General features: G+C 37.3%; 1 protein-coding gene across 1 annotated transcript in view; it reads left to right on the top strand.

The window, feature by feature from the left end:
• The window catches only part of LOC110469737 (uncharacterized), a 47,908-nt gene extending 29,097 nt beyond the window's left edge, over positions 1-18,811 (top strand). The window contains exons 2-3 of the mRNA XM_085571849.1: positions 1,934-2,024; positions 9,098-18,811. Of these exons, the coding sequence (XP_085427975.1) occupies positions 1,934-2,024; positions 9,098-9,362 (356 nt within the window). The 3' untranslated portion in view covers positions 9,363-18,811. The remainder of the gene's footprint in view (positions 1-1,933; positions 2,025-9,097) is intronic.
• The last annotated feature ends 51 nt before the right edge of the window (positions 18,812-18,862 follow it).

Here is an 18,862-nt window from a genome sequence, read left to right as displayed (position 1 = left end):
GTGAGTAGTCTAGTTTTCCTTGGTAGTCAGCAGAGAGATTTGACCTCTGGAGGCCATTTTAGAGCGATTAAATTCATCATTGTTTTTTACTTATGGAGTTTAGATTCCTGAGAGAAGGCACATAAATCAGGTCATTTCCAAGCATTAAAAAATGCCTCATCATTAAAATTTCAATAGTGTATATCGATCTCATAAGCACAGAGCTTGATCAGAATTTGCATTTATTCTTTTTCTACCAAGGTGAGCAAGTAAGCAAGAGCTATAAAGTAGCTTTATCTGGTGATCTTATTTTAAATGATTGATTCCTATAAAATTAGTAGAATGAGCAGCAGAACATAGCCTTGTACAAGTGAATGCACTTTAAGAGAACACCTTCTTTCACACAAATTTCTGGAAAGCTCTTTTCAATAAGTGCCCTGAAATTGTTTGGTTTTTCACCCATTTTACCTGTTAGATTGATTCATATGTGTAATGAGGTTGTATATAAAGAACAGCATCCTTTGCTGCTGATTTGTGCCCTTTGTGCAGATCCGAAGAATGCTCATCATGGGTCAGTATCTAAATTCCTTGAGAATGAAAGTCAACATGATGTGAGAATTTGAAAGAATCATATGAAAGAGAACTTTTCAATTAGCAGATTGGATGCCTGAACTGATCAAATTTTGATTCTCTAGTCTCATGCTTTTTAAAACTGAAGTCATAAAAATACAGAATTTCTTTATTATCTAATAGGGAAATTACACAGGTAATGTCTAGCCTGGTGAGCAGCTCTCAAGTAAGGTTAAGTACTCAGTGAACTTTTCACTTGGGGATTGAGTTCTAGATAAAAATTTTGGAAATCCAGCCAGACCTCTGTTGTTATTGGTTACTCAGATTTATTTTTTAAATATTTTTTTAACATGAATTGGATTTTATACTGTCTAGAAATGTATTACCATATTTTTGTCATAGTTCCAAATTTGATCTAAAACCTTTCTGTTTTCCTGGACTGAAGAATAAGGGCATGCATGGGTGCCCACGCACAAAAACATAAAGAAACAACTCTCCACCTACAAAATACCAGTAATGAAAATAACCATATCAAACCACAAATGTCAAAGTCTAGGTAGAGAATCACAGAACTGATTTAACACATCCTCTTTAGATTCTTTAGGTGTTCTCTGAGACTAAAAGTGTGTTGCAGTGTTTTTTAGTCACCATTCTCTTAGGACAATGGACTTATCAAAAGGCAAATAAAATTAGATCTTTTCAAGGAAGCAGTGTTTCAATAATAATTATGAAATTCCTGCTGCTCCATGACAGTGAGAGGACTGTACCTTATCTTTCTACAGTGATTACCTGCAATAAACTGACCTAGAAAGTCCCCTTTCTGGACCTGTATTTCTTTATGTAGATGACAAAGAAATTAATTTGAATAATTTTCAATTCTGTTTGTTATTTCTAAATATCTCTATTTGTGTGTTTCTTGTGAAAGAAAGAGGGAAATACTGGGCACTTTTTAACAAGTAAACCCACAGCTTTAGCTGATTATTAATTTTCAGAGAATAAAGCTTATTATGAGCTATTATGAGTTTGAAGTAAATTATATTGTTGTGATTCAACCCCAGCCAGCAACTAAGTACTCCCCCTCCCCTGATGGGGAGAATTGGGGAAAAAAGCAAACCTTGTGGAATGAGATAAGAATGTTTTAATGACTGAAACAACCCCAAATATACTAATAATACCAATTAGAATAATAAAAATAATAATATTATTTTTATTTAAAAGGAGAGAGAAAAAGTAATAAAACCCAAGAGAAACAAGTGATGCATAATTTAATTTCTCACCACCCAGTGACCAACACCCAGCCCATTCCCGAGCATCAATTATCAGGACCTGACCAACTTCCCCCCGTTTATTGACTGAAAACATCATTCTATGGTTCTTTGCCCAGTTTGGATCAGCTGTCCTGGCTGTGCTCCCCCAGCTCCTTGTGCACCTGCTCACTGGCACAGCGTGGGACACTGGAAAGTCCTTGACGCAGGGTAAGCACCACATAGCAACAACCAAAACAGGAGTGTGTTATCAACATTATTATCACACTAAATCCAGGACACAGCACTGTACCACTGACTAAGAAGAAAATGAACTTTATCCCAGGCAACACCAGTGTCTGAATTTATTAATATGCTATATTTTATGTGATTAATAAAGTTCAATAGAAAAGGCTCTGACTTGTAACAGCTTTTGAGTAAAAGGGAATCTAGGAAAGCAAGATATTAAACACAATTTTTTTCCCCATTCAGCTGTATTTCTTTAGCACAAACTCTTAAGCAAATTTCAGGACTGATTAATCAAAGTAGTCAGTCAAGATCATAATTGGTTGTTCTTATGAATTCCCTTCTAAACACCACTTCAAATCTCTAAGATTGCTATTATGCAACTGCATTTATTATGAAAAACTAGAATGAGCTAAGGTGGCTATCTATTATTATTCACATGTCAAATAATAGTGTCATCAACTGAATAAGAAAGTTACAAATTCTTTGTGCAAACACTTCTTTATTTTTGAAATTTTTTTCACTATTTGTCAATAGTCTCAGTAAAGGAAGTGCCAGGACAGATCCACTGCCAAATACAACACTCATTACCCCATGCAACCCATTGAGAAGGGATACTCAAGCCACTGAAATGTCAGCTGTAAACAGCTGCTGCTTGAGTGACCGATTTAATACTTGTTCACACCAAGCACAGCAACAAAACCTCTTCCATTTATTCTTCTTGGTATAAAACATCCCCACGCTTACAGTAAGGGACCTAACTTTGGCCCAAATTAAACAAATTATTTAACCTGTGGTTACTGCTCTAACAAGATGATTTTCATCCTGCCTTCAGGCAAGAGCTGCATTTTTGCTGTATTATGGGACCAATAATACAATAATTGCTGTATTATGGAGCCTGCACAAGGGGAGCTGGTTGATCAAACCACACAGTTAATTCTGGGGACCCAAACTCCACAATAAACATATTTCCAGCAGTTTTACCCTAACCCCACTCAGTCTGCTTGAGGCACTGGACATCCACCTGCTGGCAGCACACTCTGTGCACTCTGAAGTGTATCGTATGCCCAGCTCAGCTTCAGCTGTAAGGCAGCCTCCAGGCTCAGCCTGAGTGGGAAGAACTGAATTACAGGAACAAGTGTCAGCTAGGGATTTGTTTCAAAAACACACTCCTGAAGAAAATTCATATGCTAATGCAGATATAGCCTAAGCGAACTCCTGAGTTTCCTTGCATTCAGCCTTAATTAATGGGTTTTCTATGTCCTTCACTTCTGTCCTTGACAAGAATTTAGGCAAGATTTATTGGAAATAAATCTCCAGAGCCTAATTTATGCAGGCTTAACTCTGTGGCTGAACAGCAGTAGCAACTTCAGGGGAAGTGACCTTATGCAAAGCTGTTTGGATACACTACATTCCACTAATACAGGGACTGTTCTTTGTCCATAATCCTTTAACCAGTTTCTTATTATATTCAAAGTCGCTGTTTTGCCCTTCCATCAGATGAGCTCCTTGTTGTCATTCAAGGGAATATCAGCCTCTAAAATAAATACAGACCCGGTTTATTTGCAGGGATTTAACAATTTGGTATGCATCTATACTTCTAATTCTGTTCAAGTCAATGATTGTTTCTTTTTGGTGTGTGTGAGAAAAATTTGAAATCTGTATCTAGACAGCAAACATGAATCCAGATGTCTTAGAGCAAAATATCGTCCTATAGTATGACCAGCCTGAAAAGTAGGGCATATTGGGTACTTAAAAAATACATTTAAAAGGAGAAGCCCTTCAGTGATCATCTGTCTTTTAATTCATGGTGAAAAATAACAGACCTTCCGCATATCAGTTAAAGACAATTCATCAAGAAAGGTCATTTTAGCATTCAACTATTTCTGCACTGACCTGAACCTAACAGAGTTCAGTATCATTTAGCTTAGCTTCATCCAAAAACTGAATCTAGTTCTTAAATGAAAATGCACAAACTCAGAAGACAGCCAAAGCAAGGCACACTAATTGTGGGGTATTTGTTAGACTCTTAATGTTAAATCTAATAAATTTTTATTAATAAAAAAAGTTAATAAAATTATACTTAGCATGGTTTGTGATAAGAATGAATGTTTCTGACACAAGTTTTAATGACCAGTTTGGAATGTAGTTCATTAAGCTGGCACTACTCTGAAAGTAGAATCTGACTTGTTACCAAAAATTACATGAGATCCTGTCAGCTTTTGCATTAGCTGCAGCATGATGGTGCTTTCCATGACGCCTTGCATTTCTGTATATTTTGTGTCCAGCCTTGACGAGATACAAAATATTAAAGAGGTAATCAAGGCCTAGGGATGCTACCGTTGAAGCAACAGATGTCTGATGGAATAACCTATAGGACAGGGCAGGTCCTGAGGCCCTGGTGTGAGCTGCTGCACACACAGCCCACAGGAAAGCACAGTTTAGACCTTTATGAACCAGCACCATAACTCAGCCAGTCACTGATGTGGAAGCAGGTGGGCTCTTCAAATGGGAAGGATCTTGTCCTGAAAGCAGAAGGATTTGATCCTGATTATGAATTTGATTAATGTAAAGAATCCAAAGAGGGGTGTGTCACTGAGGGTGCTCAGTGCCTCTAAACTCAGCTTCTCATGCATCTGGTGCTGCAGCCCAGAGCCTCATTTCATCTGCTGCTGTCACAGATCTTACTCCTGCCTCTCCACACATCCCTACATTACACCAAGTAATTAAAACCAGCAAAGTGCTTAATATCATTATAGGCTAAATAACTTTGACCAATTTCCTTCATCTTTTTAGAGTTCTTGCTGCATTTTCATAAGATTTAATATTGCCTTTGAAATCATAATTGATGATGCTTCTTTTGCAATATAAGCATAATCTCCTTTGAGTAATAAGTGATTGGAGAAACTTTATCCCAGAAGATCAGCATATTGATTTCATTTATACCAGTGAAGGAAAACCCTGAAGAAGCAGATATTTACAGAAAAATTACCCTAAAATTAGAATTTTCCCAGGAAACTGCATCTTATTACACTATGATTTTCTTATCATGATTTTGAGCATAAAGTTGGTAGCTCAATTATAAAAATCACTTGCTACAAATCTTTCAGCTATACAAAATCTTTACCAGTCTGACAATGCCTTATTTATATAGGCAATATCCCCTGTAAGGACCTTACAAAAAGGTTCAAGATAATTGATAAACTGGAGAACACTTAATTCACAAAGTTTTGTCCAATTTCCTTGAAAATTACTTTTGAGATGATGGTTCTTTCCTTACAAGTCTATTTTCTAATATTTGTATGCTCCTTGAGTTCAAACTTAAACCAAGTTTATTTTATTACCATTTCATGTTTGTGTTTGAAGATCTGCCATAAGACAACCTCATTAAAGGGATTTGTATTGTACCAAATATGTAATTCAACCCTAAAGTTTCCCTAGGCTGAAAGATTTCAGGCAGTGGATGCACAGCCATCACCAGGGAGTTGTCCCCTTGTCTCTCTCACTTCTAATCACATTTCTATGCCCTGCTTTTTCCTGTTTCTTTTTCCTTTTTTCTATTTTTCTTTTCTTTTTTTTTGTCTCTGGCAGGTCATAATGTTATATGCAATGAGGGAACTAATGCTCTCTGCTGTAAGATTTGACCTCAGCCCAGTCTTCATCTGTGAAGTGGGATGAAATATTCTTGCTTTTCCAATCATGGAAAGTAGCAAGTGCTCTCTTATAAGTCTTCACAAGCAGACAAGAAATCCAGTTCCAGTTTAACTGTCATTAGTGATAAAAGTGTACTGATTGAAAGGAATTTTATCCTCTTTTATGGTAGCAGTACCAACCTATTTATAGTAAATTGTTAGGAAGGGAAGGAAAAAGGGAATTAAGAGCTTTTGGCCTTAGATCTGGGAATGCTTTAACAAAATTCCATTCAAGGTTTTGGTGGTACTACCACTTAAGCACATGATTAGCTATTCTGCTAGTCCTATAAAAATAATATGATACTCCTACCTGTGGAAGCCAGATAGCTACTTACAGGTATTTTCCATATGGTTGTCTTAGTGGCAGTCGAGTTTTGAATTTCCTTTAATTATAAGTATGAAGTAATTAGATACTGATTGATCATGTCAAAATGTCATGCCTTGTCAAAATAGGAATATTAGGAGTTAGAAATATTAATGTTAACTAAAAGTTGAAGGATTTTTTTACTGGTCTAGGACAAATAAAACCCAGAAGAATTTTCTGAATAGCTATTTAGAGGTTGTTGTTTAGGAAGATCAAACAGCTGCATGTCTGAATTGGAGCACAGGGATTCTATTCTTATCAGTAATTGACTCGCTTTCACTTTGTGGGAACAGATAAGAAAACAATCTTGTTGCTGGGTTGTTTTTTAGAGAATTGATGAGACACAAACATAAGCAAAGGGATACACAGTTCACCCCATCTGCAGTCATCAGGTCCAGACAGGAAAATTATATTGAGACTGGTTTCTCATTAGGTATTCATGCATCTCAGGCCAGTAATGTACCTGAGCAATTGAAAAACTGCCTGGGAATTTACTAATGACAAGGGAGGGGAAAAAAATTAAATCTGATTACTTGCTCAGTGTATAGCATTAAAGATGGCCATGGAAATAACTGAGTCTACAGCTCTCATACCCAGTCTTCCAGCTGTAAGCTTTTCCCAGAGATAGGTGTTTTTTTTTGTTGTTGTTGTTTTTTTTGGGTTTTTTTTGGGGGGGGGGGGGGTTTCAATTGTAATTGAAACCAAAGAATCAATCTATAGTGCTAAAATGTAACATAATCTGCCTTTTTCTTTTTTGTCCAGTTTAAAAATCTAGTCAGGAACAGCAACTTCAAACAAAGAGAATTTCTACCATCTCCTTTTATTTTTATTGTGGAAGTGCAGAAACTCCAACCACAGAGAAACATTCATTCCCTTCTGCTCCTGTGACAATCTGCCATCCTTCATGACTGGATCTTGTCACATTGTGAAAAAACTTGTGAATCAGAGAGTCTGTACCATAACACAGAGAGTGGGAGGCTTAGCAAACAGAAGCTGGGTTCCTGCCCACAATTTTTAAGGCTTGTTTCAGCATGTTGCTCATTATTCAGTACCCACTATCACTCAGAGAAATTGCCAAACTACCACACAGGGTACACCATTTATTGTACCTTTGCTGTACATTTCAGAGGATAAGGTATGAACATTCAATCAGGTGTTTGGGACTGTGGACAAGGTATCACAAAAAAACAACTTTTACCTCTGAAAGGAAGCAAGTATCATTCTGCTGATAATTTTCCCATATCATGCAATTATTATGAAATCCAGCTAATGAGTAGCAGTCCAGCACATCCATTCATTAATCATTGGATGCTCTTGTGGGGTATTTTAATGGAATTAACTATATTAAATAGCACTTTATCTGATGTTAAATCATATTATATTCCAACTCTTTAATTAGTTTTCTTGAATACTGATTTTTTTTGCATGAGCTACCATGCACTTGAAAGATTATCTAATACCACATCAACCACGCAACCATAAATGACTGAAACAAGAAAAACAAAAATGTTCTTGTACAACTTCCACAATTAGTGATAGTACAGTAAGAAAGTTAAAGAATTCTCATATTTCTTTACAAATATTTGAAGTTTAAAAACTTGATTCACTTCATACTGTTTAAAAATACAGAAAGAGCCAGCACTAATTTTATGAAGTGGTTAAAACACATCTTGCTGGAAAGTGAACCCATGCCCTTCCACAGAAGAATCTGGACCTGCCAGTGATATTGCTGAATTCTTTAGACCATCATCTTAAGAAATCACCTCTTATAAGGAACAGTCACTCCAATTATAATCCCATATTTAATCTATTATTAGGAGAAAAGGCTAAGATAAGAGAGTGTTTTACTGCCATTTACATTTAGAAATGTATATCTCATTAAGCACATTCAGATCCTAACTTTTCAAAACACGGATGTCCAGGTACACTGATGAAAACTTCAGACTTCAGATTCCAAATTCAGTTTTATTTAGGTGCTTTCAAAAGTCACATTCTTTTTCTTCTTCTTCTGGTAAACATTTCACTATTAGCAGTCACTTAAAACGGGTTACCGAAACTTTATTCTAAATGTATGTGACCCCAGCAGTATAAAGCAGTTTCTGCTTCCCATTAAATCAATCAGCTTCCAGTAATTACCTTTTTCTAGCAACTAGATTTTCAGTAGTTCACAAAGTGCACTGTAAAATTAAATAACATCTTTTTTTTTTTTTTTTTTTTTTTTTTTTTTAACCAAGAATGTCAGGGATTTAAAAATTTTTATTTTCCAGTGTGCATTTTCCTTTATTGTAATAATACCATGTTGTTCAGCCTAAAATCCACTGTGATCCTGAGATCTTCATCTACAGTGCTTCTGCATTACCTGCTGTTCCTCATTTGAATGAGAGTAGGTGTTATTCTGCCACAAAGGGAGTAGCATTTGTGTTCAGTCTTTCTCAGATCTTTTTGATTTCTACACTTGCACTTGAATGTATTGACAACAGTGTCAGTGAATTTATTTAGTGTAGTCTTTATTCCGCAACTCATGTAACAAAATTACTGAGAAGGACATGTCTGAACTAAAACTTTTTGCCATTATCCCATTCAGTACATGAGTTGGTTTTGACGTTGAACCATTGTTAACCCTGAAAACTATATTCAGAAAGAATATGAATGTTCTAATTTCATTTATACAATCTCAGCTTGTCCAGCTACCACAGTGATGTCAGTGATATCAGTTTTTTTTTCCAGTTACCACAGTGATATCAGAGTTATTACCAGTACTGAAAGAAGAAAACATATTTCTGAGTCTTCACATTTAATGTCTTTGTTTAGTTTGTTGAATTAAAGACAACCCTTAGGAAAAGTTAAGGCTATATTTTTTTTTCCTTTTATTTTTCTAAAAAAAGCACTTCAGCTCCTGCGTACACAAATCCCCACTAATTACCTCATTTAAAAAAAATAATCTCTAGATGCAGTTTAAAGAAATACAGATGCATCATTTACTCCTCATTGTCCTCCTTCAGGATTTCAGCCAGGAAACCATTCAGCCGTACAGATTTCATTACTGAAATAGATGGAAACATCAGCTTGTGTAAAAGCTTCGAGCAGAAAGGAACGGAAAGGCAAGATCAGTTTTTCTTTGTCAATTTTCCCCTCCCCAGCTCCATTTCTGCTTTGTCGCGTTCCCGCATCGTTCGTCCGGCAGCTCCTCGGGCTCCCTCTCGTGGGTGCGGGCAGAGGCTTCGCCCCCCGTGCTGGTTTCATCAGCATTTCATGCTCCAGAAGTAATTAAGAAACCACTAATTTACTAAAGTGTAAAGCTTCGTGTAGCCTACCTGTGTGATCTAGATCATAATATACTTCCTGAGCTGAATAATATTTAAAAAATCTACAATTATTCCTTTTCTTCCCCCCTCAATTTCTTTTGGGGTTTGAAAAGAGAGAAATAGAAGATGCAACAAACCAGTAGATTAATATCCCATGATACCCATGCTCATGATCCAAATAAAACACCTAAACACAAAATTTCAGGTAAGCAGCCTTTAGTCTTTCTTTACTCAGGCAAAATTCTCCAACAATCTGGCTGTGTCATGCTTCCTCTTAGCTGGCATTCCTTTATCCCAACTCAGGTGTGGATGGGCATTTTCTCTTGATCCCCAGGATACTGCAAGCTAGTATGGGAGAATTTCTAGATCAAATCCCAGTAGATACAGCCTTCTTTTGAGCAGATATCCAGCCAGCTATAACATTACTATAAATTTCTAAAATATATCCATAATCAATATAATGAAAAGTCTCCTCTAAAGGCTCCAGAAAAATAAGCTGTTTTTGTTGTTGTTGTTTGTTTTTTTAAGCTACAGCAACAATATTAATAATTTTATATTGTAATTTTTTGTATTAAACCATAATTATTTGAAACTGGAAGCAACACAGGAAACTGCAGGAGGCAGCCCCAGATCACAGATCATATGCTCAACAAGTCTATTTTACCTGGAGGGCCTTTGCAGATGAACAGAACTAAGACTAAATAATTTTTCACTTAGGTTTACGCTAACCACACTTCTAACAATTATTGCCTTTTCAGAACTTCTTATGGTTTAAATACCTGTATTTCATTTCCAAGAAATAGCTCAGTACAGAGATAATGAGAAACAGATACTGAATGATAAATACATATTTTTATGATCATGACTTCAACACTAAGAAGCTACCTGCTCTTCAGTGTATCCAGAAAATAATGCTCTCAGGTAAATTCTGACTGTTAGAATAAACCTGTGGAACAGCTTTAGGCAGCTCAACACATCACTGCTAATGGTGCAACCCTGTCCAGGATAAGATCTGCTGGTGTACAGTCTTCCTTCCTGAAGTTTATGATGGTCAATCAAGGTTGTGAGTATGAACACAAAACTGTTTTGAGGAGAGAAGCCTATGAATGTCGTCTGACACAATGACTACATAGAATGCCTTGAGAGAATTTCAGCTTCGTTTTGAGTCCTTGGCAGTAGCACACTGTTCTCTGCTTTGCATGAATATAGCCAAAATCTTGAAGAAAATATGTATTTATTACACATTTTTTTACATTAAAGCTTTCTATTTTAGTGATGATAATAAATACAAAAATAAGTGATTTATATGGCTATGCAAGTGGCCATGAGTTAGTTTGGTATAGGATGATTCAAGTTTGTCTGCATTAGGTTTTCCAAAGTGTTTTAATGAATATTTGCTCGTTCATTTTCTGTAACCTAACACAGCAAAAATTTCAAGCATTGAAATATTCCTTCAGAATTTTTGTAAGGAAATGTGTACTACAAGAGCCTAGTGCAGAATTGCCCTAAGACAATTTAAACGGAAACCCATTCTCTTCAATCATTACTATGTAATATTGCCCCTCTTTGACACATAGGTTTTTCTATGCTGTTGCAAAGAAATCATGTAATTGCAAACATCTTGGTCTTAGGAAAGATCACAGTATAAAATAATAGGAAGAAAGGCAGCAAGCTCATGAAACAAAACCCCCAAAGTACTTAAATTTAATTAAATTCAATTTGGGTAAGCTCTGCTGAGGATATAACAGCACTGCTCTGGGTTCTCTGCATCTCAAAAGGAATGTTTTATCTATTGATTATTTTTTCCTACATGGAAAACATCTGAGGAGCTAATTCTGTCTCCAGGAAACAACTGATAGATACAACTGAGAGATAGTGTTCTTGACATTATATTTTTGGGAAAGAATAGGAAAAGATCATACTCATGAATAAAGTCATCCTTTCACAACTGAAACAGTTCATTGAAGATTCTCAGGCAGATAAAACAAGCTATCGCTTCAATCCAGATGTCTCTTTTGAATATTTTTCTTTTAAAAGTCTTTAATAGAAGTATATTAAAAAAAATACGAGAAATATGACTAAAGTAATTGAAAAGTGTTTTTACATGTTAGTTTCTGTGGTCATATTCTTTCCCTTCAGTATTTCAGTTTTTCCTTTAAAAAATTAAATCCAACACAGGTCATCATAACAAAACTAAAAATCTTGCATTTTAATTTATGTTACCATATTAAAGTCTTAAATGTCCATGTGAATATAGGCTGAGGATTTCTTTGGTAAATAACTTTTTATAAAATGTCAAAACCTGATAGAAACTTGGCAAAAACTTACAAGGTTCCATCTGAGCTAAATTTCATCAGTGATAGATCTCAAACTCAGTTCACTAAGAATTCACTCTAACCTAATTAAAAAAAAAAAATGGAAACATATTCACAAAGTTATGCCAATTCTATAATCTACTAGATTGATCCTGTGATTGATTTATTTCTGGACAATTACTTGTGGGATATCAGTGGAAGATGAACATAATTAGAGCACAAAAATTTTACATTTTCTTGAAAAATAGAAGCTTCAAAAGGTGGCTTCTGGAGTTGTTTTAAAAAGGGAAAAGAAAAGATACAGCAAGAATCTAACCAAGATAAAATGAGTTAGTGTGTATTCTTTCCAAATCCAAACTAAAACTAAAAATCAATTTCTTGAAAATATCAAAGAAAATACAGGAATAATTTCTCTTCTGACACTCAGTTTGTCACTATATTAAATACGAAGCCACCCTATTTGCATGTTGATTTACACAGATTACCCCAGGACTCCTTGAGGTGAAACATCTCACAAATAATGTCATGAGGGCATTTGATGACCAAAATCAAGCACAGCTTCTCATGCTGAGCTGTTGACACAAAGAACTGGGCTGCACCTGGGAATGACAGGAAAAGTTGGATTTGTAAAGGCACAAAGTATGGGTGCTCTGCCATCGAGTCTTCTTGCAATGCTTCTTCAGGGTAGTCTATATAATCCTCTGGATTCACTAAAAATGACCATTGTACACCAAGGCACGTTGCTATTTTCTTTCCAGGAGGAAAAGCCAAGGAATCTTTTTTGTTGGATCAAATTTTTACCTCAAGTTCCTCCACCAGGTGGACACATATGAAGCTGTCTCCACCAAGGGCTGCTTATCTCCAGATATTGAAAAATACCTGCAGAAGCAGAGAGAATACACCATTTTCCATATTCTTAGATAAGAGAGGAGTATACTTAAATTGCTGCACTAGGAATGTAAGTAATAAGTGAGATTTCTAGTTGCAAATGATAGCTGAGGACTACAAGCGTCTACAAAGTGCATGGAGGAGTTTCCATCAGTGCTGTTCTTTTATGATAAATAGGTATTTATGAAGATTGGTTGCACATCATTAATTGTCTTTCCTTCTGACTTCTGTTTGCCTTTGGAGATGTGGGGCGGATAGATTAGGAAGTCCTCCAGAAGAAACCTCTTCCATGGAGCTCTGCACATGCCCAGTGAATTTTGAGAGATGAGGGCAGGGAAGGCAACCACTTCTATAATTTTGGTGAACTTCAAATAAATCCTGAGTAATAACATCTCCCATGAAATGTCAGAAAAATGAAAAATAGGATCACTTTAATGATCTGGATTCTGAATGAAGCCCTCTCCCAGAGCAAATTAAAACACTGCACAGCTGAGCCTGAATCCGTAAGCCGCAACTTAGGCAGTTACGAAAACCAATAAAAAAGTAAAGTCTGGCTCAAACAAAGCTTAAGCTACCTCCATCCACTGCAATAAAGTGTTTCAGTAATTACCTGAAAGTAAAACTGGTCTCTGTACTGTCAGAAAAAAAATTGCAAGAGCTGGGGAAAGGATTCACTAAAGCCCAAAGAGCTGGCAGCAGCAGTGAAATTGGCTTCTGCAAGAACTGAAGTTGAGACCTATGGCAACTACAGAATGAATCTGCTGTGCTGAATTTGTTGTTCATCTCTATATGTTAATTCTCTCTCCTTGAATTCTGATGCAACCAAAGTCCTAACAGCTGCAAAATGATGTGCATCATACAAACCTGTAAAGGATAAATAATCTTCTAGTCATCCCCAGAACTTTGTAACTGGAAATAATTTTGTCAGGCTATTTAACTAGAAGATAGATATATTTTGTAAAGCAGACAGGATCTGATAGTAATTCTACTAGTAGTTATAATGAAGACTAATCTACATTAGGGTTTTTGTTTCCTGACTCACAATTGAAACCATGACAGTCTGACATACAAAATTAAAAGAAATGATGCACTAGAAGTTTTTGTCTACAAAAATCCTATTTGTTTTTACTACATCTTTGCAAGGCCTTTGCACAGTTATCGAGGTATATTTTTACCATTTTTCTACACATTCTACTTACATAGGTAACCATATAAAAAGTCAATATTCCAAGAAAAATCAAAATTATGATTTATACTTTTTTTTTTTTTTGGACATGTTGCCTCCAGGAAAACAGCAATCCACTCACATTTTTTTCCTTCATAGATGTATTTTGAGCCATCTCCATGCTCCTTGGCAAGGTGTATAAATTGGATTTTGCTTCTCTTGAATGGGGAGGACTGGTGTCAAGCCAAGTCCAGGGTGCTGCTGACACACAAGCCCTCTCTGAGCACTGTGGAGAGCCTGAAGGAGCCAAGGTTGCTGTGACTGCTGCTGCCAGGATGGAGGAGAGTGTAGGGGCAGCAGTAAGTGATGGGAAAGGTGTCCATTGTCTCTATCCACTGTGCACTGCCCACCTGTTTTCTCCCTTTGCCCAAGGAAATGCCCTGGTGACCAAGGTCTCCAGGGCTGGATGCTGCAGTCCTGGCCTTTTCCATTACATCAGATGTTCACTTGTGCCTGGAGCTGACCTCAGAAAAAGCAAACTACAAACTCCTGGCTGCTTTCCCAGCAGCACACACCTGCTTCAGCTTTCCAAGTTACTTCTTTCTGCTGCTACCTTTTTCAGCCTTGATAATTCTGCTTTTCCTGTATAGAAACATGATGCTCATTTTACAGAACTTAAGCCTTTCATAAGCCCTACGACCTCACTCCAGTCAGTTGCACATTTTATGAAGCAGTTTGAAGGTAGAATAATTGTCCATTTAAAAGATTTCTGCAGCTGCTGTGCTCATGACCTGGATACCTGCTGCATTCTCCTGAGTTTAGTAAGACCTGATCTATTGTGTTATATTGTATTACAAGTGTTCATCAAAACACTTGATTCTGTTTTAGACAAAACACAGCTGTGTTTTTTTGCACAGATGAGTTGCTTCTGCAGCCAACATTAAAAAGCATCCCATGGGGTAATTGTCACAAATCAAGGAAAATGAAACAAGCAACTCTCTTCAACAACTATAAAGCAAGTTCAAGTTGTTAGACCATGGTGTTTAGCTTTTGGCATTTTTACAGAGAAAATTTCTGGGCATTGAATAAAGAATGGATACATGTTTTTATGTACAATTTTTAAGCCTAAAACATATTACTTGAAAGGACTAAGTAGTAATGCAAAGTATGAATGGGATTTTGGAAACTTAGCTTCAAATTTACTTTTGATTGCCTGCATTATAATGCCTGGAATAGAAAACTAGGTGGGGAAAAAAATCAGCACAGATTCAGGGATGGAATGACAATGGCTCTCAAATGTATATGGGCAGATGTTTACTTCTTTTTAAATGTCAGCAGGAAGCAATAAAATTCAATTTATTGCTGACAATTCTCCACTATGGAAATCTGAATGTAGTGACAACTGTGACCTGAGGGTTACATTATTCCTAAGAATATAGATAGAAGGGGAGTTAATGCTTATAGATGCTTCACTTTTACATACTAGTAACTTTATAGAAGATGAATCAAAATTTCATTATGAATAATGGACTTTTTTATTTGGCTTTTGAATTTTACTTGAAGTTCACATCCACCTTTAAAATGCAAATTTCTACTCCAGGAACTTTTCACAAAGAAAAACAATGGGGTATGATTGACTTGATTGTTGTGTCTGATCTTGTTTCACAAATAAATTAAATGAGTCAGTCTTCAAAATAGACCTGTTTTCAGTCTTATGTTTTATAAACAAAACATGACCAAATCTGGAGAATCTTTTTTGCAGCAAAGTGGCCAATCAGCTAAGGACTGAGCTATCAAAAGATTTCTAAAGGTCAGGGTTACTCATATGCTTTAGTATAAATACACTTTAAATGGTTTCTCTTTATAGACACTGGGGTGCAGCTGAGAGCCTTGAACTTCAACTTCACTATGGAAAGAAGCCTGAAAACACTTCCAAAAGGCCCCAAAATAATTTATACAGGATTTTACTAAATCTCTTATCTGAAGAAGTTGTGTATCTTATTATTTTATTCTCGTGGAATGATAAAATGCATAAAGACATCTACATATGTATTTGTATAATCAGATGCTGATTTTTGTGCCTCAGTTATTCAATATAATTAAAAGTTGAACAGTAGCAAAAAACTGCACTTTTTATTGTTCTGATGTGCTAATTAAATGTTAATTTAAAAAGATAAATGCATTTTACTGACATTATATTGACTATATGTTTATAATACCTATGTACATGCATTGAATAGTAACAAACAGCATAGTAGCAATTAATATTTTAAATCAATGCATTGGAATCCTCATTCCTGACATAACATTTTACCAGTGTAAGTCAAATATTTTTATTATTGGAACAACATAAAAATAACATAACCAACCATTGGAGTGAGCAAAAAGAAGGACATCCTTATATGCTTTTACAGCAATATCTTCTGGATTAACCCACTGAGGAGTAGTAGGTTACTACTAGTTCATATAGTAACTCATGGTTACTATGTGAAGGTCTAGACTTAGCAGGGTATGTAGGCTCCCATCCCTTTTAGATATTTCTATTATTTTCTCCATTGATTGCTACGGAAAATTTTGGAGCCAAACAAATTTTTGGAGGTGAATTGTCTGATAAAGATGATTGTGGATTATAGTCAGAGGCAGAAGAACACTGTACGCAGTTTCTTGCTCTTTTAAAAGTTCCTAGGCTATTTTAGTTTTAGTAGATCTTTTCACATCCAATGGAAAACAATAAAATAAATTCAATAAAACTAGCTTCAAGGAAATGTGTGAGCCACATGCTTAAAAGATCTCTTTTGCAAATACATGAAATTTATTGTCTTAAAGTGCAATGCAATATTTTTACTGCTTTTTTTTCTCTTGTAGTTTTTCACCTAGTTCCTACCTGAATTCATAACAGCTTTTCCATCTCAATGTTATTCTGCATGAAAATTTTACTCAGTCTAGATAAGAAGAACAGTAGTTTAACATGTCAATACCTGCATGGTTACGACAATCTTAACAGCATCATGAGTGTTTTCAGTGTGGGAACTTTTATTCACTCATGTAAAAGCTGATGACTGAAGGTCTGAGAGAAAAGCTACAATATATTCTTGGGGGTTTTTCCCCTAATGCTCAGGGTAGTCTAATAGGAAATGTATAGGAACTTTACAATATATATGTAGCAGAAAAGCAAAGCTTGAACCACAGAACTGTCAATTAAATATCCAAAGGAAACCAATAGTGAACTCTCCCATTCAAATAACTAATGAGATTTTCAGGTTGACTGCCTCTAAAATTGATTTTGTTTCTATTCCCACTTTTCCTGCTTACTATTCTGCTAAGTGTAATAGCCTATGTTCTAACCTTTCAGGCTATTCTGCACAAATAATAATTTCTATTATTGTGCAATAAAACAGAAGTGTGAGTGTTGAGGGCCAGCAGCATATCAGGTGGAGGATTGCATTAGCTTAATCAAAACCAGCGCTGCTCCAGACATCCTGGAAAATGAGTGGTGTCTGGCAACATGACATGATTCAAAAGCAAACCATAAGTCGTATTCAAAATGTTTCTTGTATCTCCTTCACCCCATGAAGGAATTCAGAGGCAAACACAGGCATCAGCAACACTAGGAATATCTATATATTTCTGTTTATTTTCGCAATATACTCAGAGAGTTTGCAAAAAATGTGTGATATCTGATATATCCTAGAAATGTTTAACAGTGTTCTTTCTCACATCCATTGCAGAAGCAGTTGAGTAGATTTGGATGGTAATCAACCATGTCAACAAAACTGTAAAGAATGCACATTAAAAGAATTCCAAACCCAAATCTTTAAGGAATCCCTACTAGCTTATTTTTGCTTGATATATTTATTAATTCTTAAATGAGTTACAACAGATGTAGAAACAAGCTCAATCCAAATAAAAGTTTCTTAGATCTATATAAACTGAATTGTGCTTTCCCGTGATGCATTCCTTCAGACGTAATGGAGCAGACCATACATTAGTTTAATTAAAATCTAGATCTGCAGAAGTCGATGACTTTGCAGTCAGCTGATGTGCAGCTGCTAAGATGCTTCAATATAAATAGCAAAAAGAAAGGTAGAAGAAACCCCCGCCAAACTGCAGACTGAAAAATACGTAACCAAAAGCTGGCTGCCTCCATCAGCACATCTGGGCAATTGTGTTGGTCACTGCTGCTGCCAGCTGTAGCTCACTGACTGGTAATTTGGAAGCAAACCAAAACCCATTTCGTTCACAAGGTGTATGTGCCGGTGAGAATATTCTCATGACCTCGCATCCGTGTGCTGGAGCAGTGTTGTGTTTCGCCCCGCTCTGAAGGGACTGGCTTTCCAGGAGCTCCTGTTTCGGCCCCGTGTCGCGCTGCCCGCGGCTGCCCGGCTCCAGGGAGCCCGCGGGCACTCAGCACGGATGCGCTCCTGCCGCGGCGGAGCTCTCGAGCGTCGTGACTTGGCAGTGAAAAGCGGCTAGACTTGCTATTATTCCATTGCTGTGTGTGTGTGTGTGTTTGGTTGGTTGGTTTTTAATAGGAAGGCGTGACAGCGTCTGCCGCCTTTTGCCATTTGAGATACTGCGTGATTAATGGAGGAAATCCGTGAAGGAGGTGAGAAGAGCGAGCACAGGTGGCGCTCAGTCCGGAGAAACTCCTGCTGCCGGCTACCTGTTGAGGCGGGTTCACGCGGGCGCTTCATCATTTCTGTCGTTCCAAGCGACTACATCGATGCCCGGCCGGACCAGCCGAGCGCCGCCTAGCCCTGCTGGGAGACGCGGCTCCCGAGCCTCTCCCGGAGCGGAGGCACCGAGCGAAGTTTTCCGGGGAGAGGACCGGGGCCCCGGCTGCCCCCCTGGGTGGGGGGCACTCACAAGCTGAGGGGTGGGAAGAAAAGGCGGGGGGAAATAAAGAGGGCAAGAAAACCGCACCTCCCCTTTCTCCGAGGACGCGTTCCCGGGGAGCTCAGCCTCCGAGGCAGCGCGGGAGGCGCGGAGGCTCCGCGGCTCTGCGGGCGGGGCGGGCGCGGGTCCCCGCCGGGGCGGGCGGAGCGCTGCTGCGGAGGGCGGCGGGGCCGCCGCGCCGGCTCCGCGACCGGCAGC

Source organism: Lonchura striata, chromosome 2, assembly GCF_050655825.1.
Source record: "Lonchura striata isolate lonStrDom1 chromosome 2, ASM5065582v1, whole genome shotgun sequence".
NCBI lineage: Eukaryota > Metazoa > Chordata > Aves > Passeriformes > Estrildidae > Lonchura > Lonchura striata.
The sequence above is the reverse complement of the archived record's forward strand: the minus strand, read 5'-3'. Positions and strand labels throughout refer to the sequence as shown.